The 12,841-nt window shown below is 43.4% G+C and overlaps 1 protein-coding gene across 1 annotated transcript; it reads right to left on the reverse strand.

Moving 5' to 3' along the window:
* Positions 1-1,225: 1,225 nt before the first annotated feature.
* Positions 1,226-2,804, reverse strand: rasd1 (RAS, dexamethasone-induced 1). The gene is made up of 2 exons (XM_076266987.1): positions 2,450-2,804; positions 1,226-2,287 (listed from the first exon to the last, which is right to left on the reverse strand). The coding sequence occupies exons 1-2, from the start codon at positions 2,718-2,720 to the stop codon at positions 1,761-1,763; spliced, it is 798 nt and encodes a 265-aa protein (XP_076123102.1). The 5' UTR covers positions 2,721-2,804; the 3' UTR covers positions 1,226-1,760.
* Positions 2,805-12,841: the final 10,037 nt, after the last annotated feature.

Below are 12,841 nucleotides of genomic sequence, written 5' to 3' on the forward strand. Positions count from 1 at the left end.
AGGCGAGGGAACAGATTCTGGCCATGCCAGGTATCGAGACGAACGTGGAGCAGCAGCAGGAACAGCTACGGACACTACAAGAACAAGTGCACACGAAAAACCAGCTGTTGCACAAGTACAAAGGCCTGTGCATGTTTGACATCCCGAAAGTCTAAAAAGGGCAGGCTGTCAACCAAAATGCAGTATAAACACGGGGTGAACAGTGGCAGCTGTTTATGGAAATGTTATTGTTTGAGTTGCTTATGTTGTTGCACTCAGGGCTTGATTAACACTGGAGTTGTGCTGGATAAACAACTGTGATGGACACGGATAGGCCAATATGATGGGCATATGTCGTGCAGTTTTATTAATCTGCCGCACATGCAGAAATATTTAGTGAGCAAACACTGTTAGGCCGACTGATCAGTAGCCTATAGTCGTGTGCACTCGCCCCCCCCCCCCGTTTTGATTATTTATGAGATTGCAGAAATAAACATATATGCTTCACTCGCTTCCTTCTTTTTACCTTTGCGGATTTCGTTTTTTTTAAATGAGGACTTCATGCTACGTGGTAGGGTTGTGTTTGCACTGTGCAACATGTTATTATGCAACTCATCAAAGAGGGACTTTCTCTTAGAGAAGAGGTCACAGGGGCATGTGATTTTTCTGCAAGCCATCATGGAGATGACGCTGGTGCAGTCATGTGGATATTTCTATCTAGGCTTACAGTTTTTCCAGCTGGTTAACATCTCGTAAATATGTCTAATTGCGTTTCACAAAAGGCACGGCAACTCACCCTGGGGTCTCACAAAGCTTGCAACAGACAGACTTGTATGTTTTGGTCTTCAACGTTAAAACTATTCTACTGGCCCTGTGTCTAGAGGTGGGGGTCATAGCCACTGCACAGTGGAATGCAATAACAGACATAAAAAGCTGCAGTTCCATTAAGAGTTTGAAATCTCAGCTGAACATTTTTCTGAAGACCACTCAAATCTGCAACTACTGACACTGACATGGTGTGTTGTGTGTGTGTGTGTAGTGGATGGGTGTTTGTTGTATGTTTTTTATTGTGCCCCACAGGGGACTGCAGATGTAAATTAGTCTGTGGCTAACTCTGGTACAATGCATAAAATGGGAACATTTATGTTTTAAATTGTACATGGTCCCTATAAATAAAACAAATAATGATAATAAAAATCTCTGATCGTTAACACCAACATAACATAAGAATAAAAAGACGCATAAATATCATGTCATTTCATTTTTATTGTACTCTTGTTTCATTGCAAATATCAACGTTGACATTATAATAAATACACATTCACATATTTTTGTTCAGATAGCAAACATTCAAGTGTCAGTTCTCTGTTATAAAATGTAGGATAACAAAAATGTAAACAATTCGTTGTCATGTTTAACAATGTTGATTACTCCGACCCACGGAGTCTCCTCTCAAAACTGAATGAAGGCAGATCTTAAGACAAGCATATTTTACACGTTTCAGGTTTAACGCCACATCACATAGCTCTCTGGCTCAACGGAACAAATGAACACTCTGTTTTAAAGCGCTTGCTGCACAGAACAGAGGCTTGCAGTCCGCGAAATGTGGCGGGATCCTGGCACCGAGCCGTTGCCTGAAGAGTTCGCAGGCGGGACATGGGCACACCGTGGAAACCCCTCTGGAACTCCGTCCAGGCTGCAGAACTGTGACAGTCTCAGACAGTCTGCTGCTGTGTTGACGAAGTCATTTCAGGATAGCATCAAAATCACTTGTTGAAAGCTTAGCTAATTACGCACCGCTCCTTATCCTTAGCCTGTCCACCGCCAACTGCCTTCTCTTTTATGTACATCAAGTCACTGTGCACGCTCGGTCTCCGCGCAAACGGAGCCACGATGCCGTACGCGTCACTGTCCTTTGGCTTCTTGTTTTTGAGGGACTTTCTGTGCAGCATGTCGCAGTACTGCACGGATACCTTTCTATGCAGGTCTGGACTCATTTCGTTGGGGAGTTTGGCCAACGTGAAGAGTCGCTGAAACATCTGGTCCACGTTTGTGTTTTTTTTTGCAGAAATCTCGAAATAGGCGCACTGATCGTCCCCAGCTATAAGCTGTTCGATTTCCTCCCTCTGCACTTCGCGGTAGAACTCGCGGTCGCCCTTGTTCCCGCAGATGACCAAAGGCACGTCCACGTTCTCTTTGGTCTTATTCTTCAGCAAGGACTTGGTTTCGAAGATCTGTCTCTTTAGTCGCTGCACCTCCTGAAAGGACTCCCGGTTGTCCAGGCTGAACACCAGGATAAAGACATCACCTGAGGCGAGAAGAGAGGCGCGCAATTTAGTGACCAGCGTTGTCTGTAAACATTCTTTAGTTCATGCAAAGTGTACAGTTGCAACAAAACGATTGAAGACGACATTTAAATTTGCAATTCATGTTTTGCACTATTTATTAAATGAAAAAAAAACCTGCTCACCTGTAAGTATTGATAATCTCCGCATTGCTGGAAACGGGTGATTTCCAGAGGTATCCAAAATGTCTAGCTGGTAAACATCTCCTTTGATACTGTAGAGTTTTCTGTGAAAGTCCTCGATTGTTGGCGTGTACTGGTCATCAAATTTGCCATACAGAAACCGGGACACAATCGCTGTCTTGCCAACTTTGGTGGAACCCAGAATCACCATCCGGTAGCAGTTCTTGGCTGGTATATCAAACTCATTTTCCGTAGGTGCCATTTTCTTTATCATCTTTTACGTATTTCGCTGTGCAAGAACGATTCTGAAACACGCTGAGTCGGATAGTATGAAGTATCCCTCCTGTTCTACCGCTATGTGAGCATATGATCTCAAGTCTGACTTTCAGTGCGAGAGTCCAGTATTTAAGTTCTATCTCGGCCCCTCCTCCCGGCGCGTCACCGGTCGAGCAGATATGAGAGAAACGGGAAAATGTAGCAGGTGCCTGCTCCTGCGTCAGTCCTTGAAAATCTGAGAACAAGTAAGAACAGAGCAGCGCGCTCTTTGAGCTGCAGCGAGGACTTTTACTCACCCGATGTAACGAATCGTTTTGTCTTTAATGTGACCATTTACAGATAGCATACCGGTCCTTTAAAAAAAAGCACACAGAAAGGAATTTGGCATCTACAATAGCTTATCCTTGTTCATTTGTTTCACTGAGCATTCCACATATTGCTAACAGCAACGCACACTTAGAGCAGACAAGATACAAATCACTCCATGCATGCATTTCATCAAGTATCTGTTCGGCTATGGGAAGCCTTCACGCCGTGTTAATATAGAGCTGCACCTCAACAACGTTGTTACTGTAAAACTGACCATTTGACCATGTCTGTTGTATAAAGCTTTGGACATTTGATCATCGTGCACAAGTTAAATGATGCATTATGGTGCAAATTCACTTTCTCTTTTTGACTGACTTCAAAGTCAGTTGTTGTTTTATTGACATAGGGTGGTTTGATTAATGTATAATGTATTAAATACTTGATTTAACGATATAAACGTTGGATATATAAACAAAAATCATACAGATTCGTGGTTACATACAGTTCCACGAGGTTATGGCTCAATCCGAGTGGAGATGCGCACTTTATTTCATAGTTACGCTAGAGGGCGTGTGTGCGTCACAAGGTTCAGTCTCTTACTTGAAATTAGAAGGGAGAAAAAAATCCTTCAGCAGCATTGCATGTGTCGATAAATGGCACGACTACATTAATTACGAATAGTTTAATTATGGAAAAGGCTATCAAGCCATTTTTTTAAAATCTTTTTTATTCTTTTTCATAGACGAAAATACAATATCATTCCATGCATTAGGTGTGCGTCATGCCCCATATTTCCCGCCCTGAAGAAAACACAATTGATACATTTAGTATGTTGTTGTAGGCAAATCGGCTGAACCGATTTGGAGGCCTGCAGCCTATCAGCAGGTCTGTCTTACAGCATGCGTATGGTTATAATTCATGACACACAGTGCACACAGATAAGGAAAAACGTAAGCAAATTGAATCATTCACAAGCGGCAAGACCCAAACTGGGGCAACATAACAAGACACAATCTTTTTTAAATGAGATAATATGCTACTTTCACTTGGTCAGGAAATAACCAGATGTAAGAGCATTTAGAGCAGGCTGCTGCTGGGTAGTGTCCTTTGCAGTTGCACATACTGCTAACAAATAAAGTCAAAGACAAGCGCATCCCGCATTACAAAGTCGTTGTCTTTAGTTATCATTTCTAGTACAGAAGGGATGGAGAGTAAATTATACTAGAGAAAGAAATGGAGAGATTGAGAGAGGATATAGAGGAGGGGGAACTGGTAGAGAAATGAAGGGATAACCAAAGACAAGAGACAGAGAAAGAGAAATAAATGCAGCATGCATGGGAACACTACAAGTTTAAAAGCTCATGGCCCTGTTTATATGGTTATTTTATGTATATTTAAATCTATGTAAGTTATTTGCATCCGTCTGTATGATTGCTTTGGCAATGCAAATATACAGTACGTTATTGAGAGAGATTTCAAATTTCCACACACACACACACACGACCCAGGGGGATGAGCCCATGGACGGAGACACAGACAGTTGGCGGGACGGAGAGTGGGTGGAGGTCATTATGTTCCCTGTCCCCTGCCTCGGAGTCTGTCTGTCCATCACAGCAGCCACTCCCACCCGTCGCCTTACACACCTCACGCTATGTGTGTGTGTGTGTGTATGTATGTATGTGTGTGTGTGTGTGTGTGTGTGTGTGTATGTATGTGTGTGTGTGTGTGTGTGTGTGTGTGTATGTATGTATGTGTGTGTGTGTGTGTGTGTGTATGTGTGTGTGTGTATGTATGTATGTGTGTGTGTGTGTGTGTGTGTGTATGTGTGTGTGTGTATGTATGTATGTGTGTGTGTGTGTGTGTGTGTATGTATGTATGTGTGTGTGTGTGTGTGTGTGTGTATGTGTGTGTATGTATGTATGTGTGTGTGTGTGTGTGTGTGTGTGTGTATGTATGTATGTGTGTGTGTGTGTGTGTGTGTATGTGTGTGTGTGTATGTATGTATGTGTGTGTGTGTGTGTGTGTGTGTATGTGTGTGTGTGTATGTATGTATGTGTGTGTGTGTGTGTGTGTGTGTATGTATGTATGTGTGTGTGTGTGTGTGTGTGTGTGTGTGTGTCTGTGCGTGTGTGTGTATGTGTGTGTGTGTGTGTGCGCGCGCGTGTGTGTGGGTACGTGTGTATGTGTGTGCGTGTGTGTGTGTATGTGTGTGTGTGTGTGTGTGTGTGTGTGTGTGTGTGTGTGTGTGCGCACGCGTGTGTGTGTGTCTGTGCGTGTGTGTGTCTGTGCGTGTGTGTGTGTGTGTGCGCGCGCGCGTGTGTGTGGGTGCATGTGTGGGTGTGTGTGTGTGTGTATGTGTGTGTGTGTGTGTGTGTGTGTGCGCGCGCGTGTGTGTATGTGTGTGTGTGTGTGTGTGTGGGTGCGTGTGTGTGTGTGTGTGTGCACGTGTGTGTATGTGTGTGTGCGCGTGTGTGTATGTGTGTGTGTGCGCGTGTGTGTGTATGTGTGTGTGTGTGCGTGTGTGTGTGTGTGCGTGCGTGTAAGGAGTCCTAATGTTTCTATACTGATCGATCAAACTCCTAATCATGTGAACTTTTGATTAATTACCCTACCACATGATGGTATGACCACATGGTGGGCCCATTGTCACATATTGCTGCTACAACAACTTTTGATTATATCTCTAACCTTTGCCTTTCACAGGAGAAACTAACTAGGAAGCAGGAAATGTAATTAATGTGTACATTGTCATGTCTTGATTAATGCACTCTCACTACAACAATGGTCTCAAGTCTCATCAAAGTACTTCTCATGTGACCCAAAATCAGCTGACCTCCAATCATGTGATCCATTTCAATGTAACCAACCACAAACTAGGTAGCCTATTTAAGTGAGGTTCACAGAGCATTCTGGGAGCCATTCTGTAGTCAGAATCTCCCGCACCACTCTGGTGTGTAGCCATCATCATCTGAGCTGGTATGTTCATTCTCTGATTGCTTCATATGGTTTCCTAAATGTTCCTTTAACCTGTTTTCATAACTTTCACATTATTCATTTAGATGTACCTTCTATAATGTATTGGATGAATAGCTTGTATCTGACAAATAAATTGTTATGCTTTGACCCGCATAGTTTTCTAGAGTTTCTTTAGATATCCCTCAAAGTTTAAGATGTGCCAGGGGGAAGGGCTAGGATTAGTCTCCAGGGCCGTGGGGCTAAATCAGTGAAAGTAGGCATGCTACCAGGAGAACTGGCCATCGTATTGTACTGTGGTGGGTCACTGATTTTATTAGTAGTCTGGAATTAGACAGCTAACCTTAGCACACCCTGAACCCTCTGTAGCTTCGGTAAGATGTTCTGTCCAGATGAGTATAGTGGTCCAGGCCAGCACTATAGCCTCGTGTGTGTGGGTGCATGTGTGGGTGTGTGTGTGTGTGTATGTGTGTGTGTGTGTGTGTGTGTGTGCGCGCGCGTGTGTGTATGTGTGTGTGTGTGTGTGTGTGTGGGTGCGTGTGTGTGTGTGTGTGTGCACGTGTGTGTATGTGTGTGTGCGCGTGTGTGTATGTGTGTGTGTGCGCGTGTGTGTGTATGTGTGTGTGTGTGCGTGTGTGTGTGTGTGCGTGCGTGTAAGGAGTCCTAATGTTTCTATACTGATCAAACTCCTAATCATGTGAACTTTTGATTAATTACCCTACCACATGATGGTATGACCACATGGTGGGCCCATTGTCACATATTGCTGCTACAACAACTTTTGATTATATCTCTAACCTTTGCCTTTCACAGGAGAAACTAACTAGGAAGCAGGAAATGTAATTAATGTGTACATTGTCATGTCTTGATTAATGCACTCTCACTACAACAATGGTCTCAAGTCTCATCAAAGTACTTCTCATGTGACCCAAAATCAGCTGACCTCCAATCATGTGATCCATTTCAATGTAACCAACCACAAACTAGGTAGCCTATTTAAGTGAGGTTCACAGAGCATTCTGGGAGCCATTCTGTAGTCAGAATCTCCCGCACCACTCTGGTGTGTAGCCATCATCATCTGAGCTGGTATGTTCATTCTCTGATTGCTTCATATGGTTTCCTAAATGTTCCTTTAACCTGTTTTCATAACTTTCACATTATTCATTTAGATGTACCTTCTATAATGTATTGGATGAATAGCTTGTATCTGACAAATAAATTGTTATGCTTTGACCCGCATAGTTTTCTAGAGTTTCTTTAGATATCCCTCAAAGTTTAAGATGTGCCAGGGGGAAGGGCTAGGATTAGTCTCCAGGGCCGTGGGGCTAAATCAGTGAAAGTAGGCATGCTACCAGGAGAACTGGCCATCGTATTGTACTGTGGTGGGTCACTGATTTTATTAGTAGTCTGGAATTAGACAGCTAACCTTAGCACACCCTGAACCCTCTGTAGCTTCGGTAAGATGTTCTGTCCAGATGAGTATAGTGGTCCAGGCCAGCACTATAGCCTCTGACCAACTTTCACACTAGGATCATTACTCAGTAAATGGCGCCTCCCGAATGAGTCGGCCAAGGAGGGCCTTGCACACTATTCTTGGGGAAGTTGAGTCTAATTAAATAGCTAGAAGGCATTCTTGTAACAGTATCGTGGGTAGGCCTACATCGGCCTACTATGGATAGTAATATTACTTTGACTGAAACTTCTCCATATCTAGCGGGGTCAGAATCATTAGGTTAACAATTCTATAGGTTCTATAATCAATTGTTATTTCCAACAGCGCGCGGACAGCTTCACGATTTCCTTCGACCACTCCCAGTTCCCTCATTGGTCCTGACGCGTGACGTCTTATACGCGCGTGTGTGTGTGTGCATTATTGTAAATGTATCACTGCTGTCTGGCACTTTTCCTAAGTCACTGAAAACAGCTGTTGTAAAGCCACTTCTCAAGAAGAATAACCTGGATGCCTCCATGCTAAACAATTACAGGCCCATATCCAATCTACCTTTTATTGAACCAATCTACCTTTTATTGAAAAAGTAGTCTTTAATCAATTAACCACCTTCCTAACATCACAGGGGTATTTTGATAACTTTCAGTCTGGTTTTCGGGCAAATCACAGCACTGAAACAGCTCTCATTAAAGTTTCCAATGACATACGCCTCAACACAGATTCAGGTAAAACATCAGTCCTAGTGCTACTGGACCTTAGTGCAGCATTTGACACTGTTGATCACAATATTTTACTACACAGACTAGAACACTGGGTTGGATTTACAGGCATAGTTATCAGCTGGTTAAAATCATATCTACAAGAAAGGAGCTTCTTTGTTGCCATTGGAAACTGTACCTCAACACCAACGTCCTTAACCTGTGGTGTTCCCCAGGGGTCGATCTTAGGGCCACTATTATTCAACCTCTATATGCTCCCACTTGAACAAATCATCCAAAATAACTTGATTTCATATCATAGCTATGCAGATGACACACAAATTTAATTAGCTCTGTCACCAAATTACTATGGTCCTCTTGAATCTATGTGTCAGTGTATAGAACAAATCAACACCTGGATGTCTCAAAATTTTCTTCAGCTGAACAAAGAAAAAACTGAAGTAATTATATTTGGTAAAAAGGAGGAAAGACTTAGGGTTGCCAGTCTCCTTGACACAAAAGGGTTGAAGGCAAAGGAAACAGTTAAAAATCTTGGTGTATTAATTGACAGTGATCTAAATTTCAACAGCCACATGAAAGCGACAACTAAATCAGCTTTTTACCACCTCAAAAATATTGCCAGACTCAGAGGGCTGATGTCAAAATATGACTTAGAAAAACTCATTCATGCATTTATCTCCAGCAGGGTTGATTACTGCAATGGACTGTTCACAGGCCTTCCTAAAAAGACTATTAAACAGCTTCAGATGATACAAAATGCAGCAGCTAGGATTCTAACAAAAACTAAAAGAACTGACCACATTACTCCAATTCTTAAGTCCTTGCACTGGCTTACAGTAAGTCACAGAATTGACTTTAAAGCTCTATTGCTTGTTTATAAATCAGTAAATGGAGCAGAACCTAAATACCTGTCAGACATGCTTCAGCAGTACACACCTTCGCGTCCTCTCAGGTCCCAGGTGAAAAACCTGCTAGTAAAACCTACTGTTAGAACTAAACATGGTGAAGCAGCTTTTAGCTGCTATGCGGCTCAGCTGTGGAATCAACTTTCGGATGACACCAAAAAGGCCCCAACTGTAGCCAGTTTTAAATCTAGACTTAAGACCAAACTGTTCTCAGATGCTTTCTGCTAACTGTGCCGAGTTACAAATTCTGAATCTGCCTTGATAATTATTCTACTTTATCTTTTATTACTCTTTTTTACTACTTTTGCCTTTGTTTTTTGCTTACTAATTATCCTTTATTTTTAAATTATTTTACCTTGTGTTTTATGTTTTCTTTTTATTATGATCTTTACCTTTTAACTATTCTTTGACTATATTGCCTTTCTATGCTTTTTATTTGTTATTATTGTTTGGTTTTGTTTATGTAAAGCACATTGAATGACCTCTATGTATGAAATGCGCTATATAAATAAACTTGACTTGACTTGACTTGCATGTGTGTGCACGTGTGTGTGTGTGTGTGTGTGTGTATGTGTGTGTGTGTGTGTGTGTGTGTGTATGTGTGTGTGTGTATGTGTATGTGTGTGTGTGTATGTGTGTGTGTGTGTGTGTGTGTGTGTGTGTGTGTGTATGTGTGTGTGTGTATGTGTGTGTGTGTGTGTGTGTGTGTGTGTGTGTGTATGTGTGTGTGTGCAGCTCCACAGGCCTGATGAAAGCACAGCAGCAGGGGAGCAGCGTTATCATCATTAGACGCCATAATGACCTGGGCAGCGTTATTATCATCATTAGACGCCATAATGACCTGGGCAGCGTTATTATCATCATTAGACGCCCATAATGACCTGGGCAGCGTTATTATCATCATTAGACGCCCATAATGACCTGGGCAGCGTTATTATCATCATTAGACGCCCATAATGACCTGGGCAGCCAGCTTCACAGAGCAGGAGCAATGGGTGCACAGCAGAGCAGACCAGAGGAGAGGAAAGGAGAGAACAACAGAGGAGAGAGGAGAACAGAGGAGAACAGAGGACAGGAGAACAGACCAGAGAAGAACAGAGGAGAAGAGAGAAGAACAGAGGAGAGGAGAGAAGAACAGAGGAGAGGAGAGAAGAACAAAGGAGGGGAGGAGAGGAGAGGAGAACAAACCAGAGAAGAACAGAGGAGAGAGGAGAACAGAGGAGGGGAGGAGAGGAGAGAAGAACAGAGGAGAGGAGAGAAGAACAGAGGAGAGAAGAACAGAGCAGAGGAGGAGAGGAGAGGAGGGGAGGAGAGGAGAGAAGAACAGAGGAGAGAAGAACAGGAGAGGAGGGGCGAGCAGAACAGAACAGAGGAGGGGAGGAGAGGAGAGAAGAACAGAGGAGAGAGGAGAACAGAGGAGAGAGGAGAACAGAGGAGGAGAGGAGAACCAGTGGCGATTGCTGCTCTTTGGAACAGGAGAACAGGGGAACAGGGGAACAGGAGAACAGGGAACAGGGGAACAGGGAACAGGAGAACAGGGGAACAGGGAACAGGGGAACAGGGAACAGGGGAACAGGAGAACAGGAGAACAGGGGAACAGGGGAACAGGGAACAGGGGAACAGGGGATCAGGGGAACAGGAGAACAGGGGAACAGGGGAACAGGGGAAGCTCTGATAAAAATGGTCAATTATTAAATTAATATAATTAAGGTGCTATATTGTTCTTTGAGGGGAAAAATGACCCCAAAACCCAGAATAGGCCAAACAGTAGGCTATAGAGTTGGCATGGCAGACATGGCATAATGTAGCCTACACCGTTATAGCGCGCTACCTAACTTAGCCTAAATACACAACTGAAACAAAAGCAAGTCACAAACTCTGTAACTCCACATTACGGTTTTATTTACATTATGCTATTTACAAAAACAAATAGAAACCGACTGTATTGCTCCCAAATTATGAGAATTTTAGCTGCAACTTGCCTTGCCTCTCGACTTCACCTGCCAACGCTAACGTTAACGCATCCCTTGAACTTGAACCACTTCCTGTCAGATCGCGACATATGCTGTCAATCAAAAAGAGTCCAGCCTCTATGACGGTTCCTCCAATCATCATACAGAAGCTCGGCGTCCGGGCCATCCCACTGTCCCATTCACTCCCAGAGATGCCGGTCTTCCGTGGAAATTACGATTTTGTGGCGCTTGTCCAATAAACGTGTAGCTTTTCTGCACTGAGATCAGCCCACTCTGTAGTGCAACTCTGTAGTGAAGCCGAGCGTCTATGGGTTTTTTGCAGGATTTTTTGATAGATCGTGTCGTCACAGCAATGTATTACGGGTGCGAAAACACGGTAAATGACCGGCAAAACCTTATTGCTGAACAAACTAGCCATGAAGATGAACATGTTTTCAGCATGTTCTAGTTGGAATAGTAGGCCAGGAGCTAATGTAATAGTGTTATTTGATGTGATTTTCCGTGATATTTTAGAGGAGGCTGAGCTTCCCCTGTAGTCTTAGAGCAATCGCCTCTGAGAAGAACAGAGGAGAGAAGAGGAGAACAGGAGAGGAGGGTCGAGCGAAACAGAGGAGGGCCGAGGAAAGGAGAGGCGATGAGAGGATGGGAGAGCAGAACAGAAGAGAAGAACAGAGCAGAGGAGGAGAGGAGAGAAGAACAGAGCAGAGGAGGAGAGGAGAGAAGAACAGAGCAGAGGGCAGGAGAGCAGAGGGGAGAAGAGGTGAGGAGACAACACAAAAACGATGGAAAAGTGGAACTGGTTGGCTCCACTGGAGGCAAACATCCAAACTCTAGCAGTGTGGACACTTACGGTGTCCAAATCAGTGACAGCAGTGTGGACACCTACGGTGTCCAAATCAGTGACAGTGTCTGTGTTCTGCACTCTGTGATGTACAGTGCACTGTTGACATGACGATTAGAAAACATCATCAACCAAGCTGACTGAGACTGAGGTTAAAAGAAACACCCATTGTGACGTAAGCGTCTATCTAGGCCAGGGGTCGGGAACCTATGGCTCGCGAGCCACATGTGGCTCTTTTGGGAACTGCATCTGGCTCTCGGACAAACCTGCCATTTGTTTACTCAATAAGTCATGAATAATTTTGGTACTGTATTAAATTAAAAATGGACCTACTGAAATCAAAATGTTAAAATAGTGTTCGAAATATAATAAATGTTCACGTAGTTTAATCCATCCCATGTCTGTTCTCTACCGCTGAAATTCACGGTTACGTCGATGTAGCCTAGGCCTACTGTACAAATATTGGACAATGCTGTGCCGAGATAACATTCCACCCGCTGATGCTTTACTTAAAAATTCAGCTAGCTAACGGTTGTATCCAAAACAAAGAAAATGGCGAAGAGAAAAAAAAATGAACGAGAACACTTTAATTGTTATTGTTGATGTGCGCTTGCTGTAGGTTAGATAAGGAAAATGTCAAAAAGGAAACGTCAGTGACCACAGCTTGCGAGCGCAAACACAAGCGGGCTGAAATGGGAAAGTTTCCATCCGAAGACTGATTCTGAAAACGCGAAATGAACTGCCCGTTATATATCGCACACTGCAACGAGTTAGTATTGCTGTGTTAACCCTGTTCGGTTCCACTTATGTGAAATCTTTCTCACATATGAAAAATATAAAGACAAACCTGCGCTCACGATTAAGGGCAATTCCGCGCAAAACTGTCACATCCATAACGCCAACACAATGCCATGTTGGCGTTATGGATATATGACAGTTTTGCGTGGAG

The sequence above is a fragment of the Alosa pseudoharengus genome, unplaced genomic scaffold, assembly GCF_046254945.1.
Source record: "Alosa pseudoharengus isolate Yale_2024_CS ecotype anadromous, Long Island Sound unplaced genomic scaffold, YU_APseudo_1.1 YU_APseudo_1.1_scf_4, whole genome shotgun sequence".
In the NCBI taxonomy this organism is placed as follows: domain Eukaryota; kingdom Metazoa; phylum Chordata; class Actinopteri; order Clupeiformes; family Clupeidae; genus Alosa; species Alosa pseudoharengus.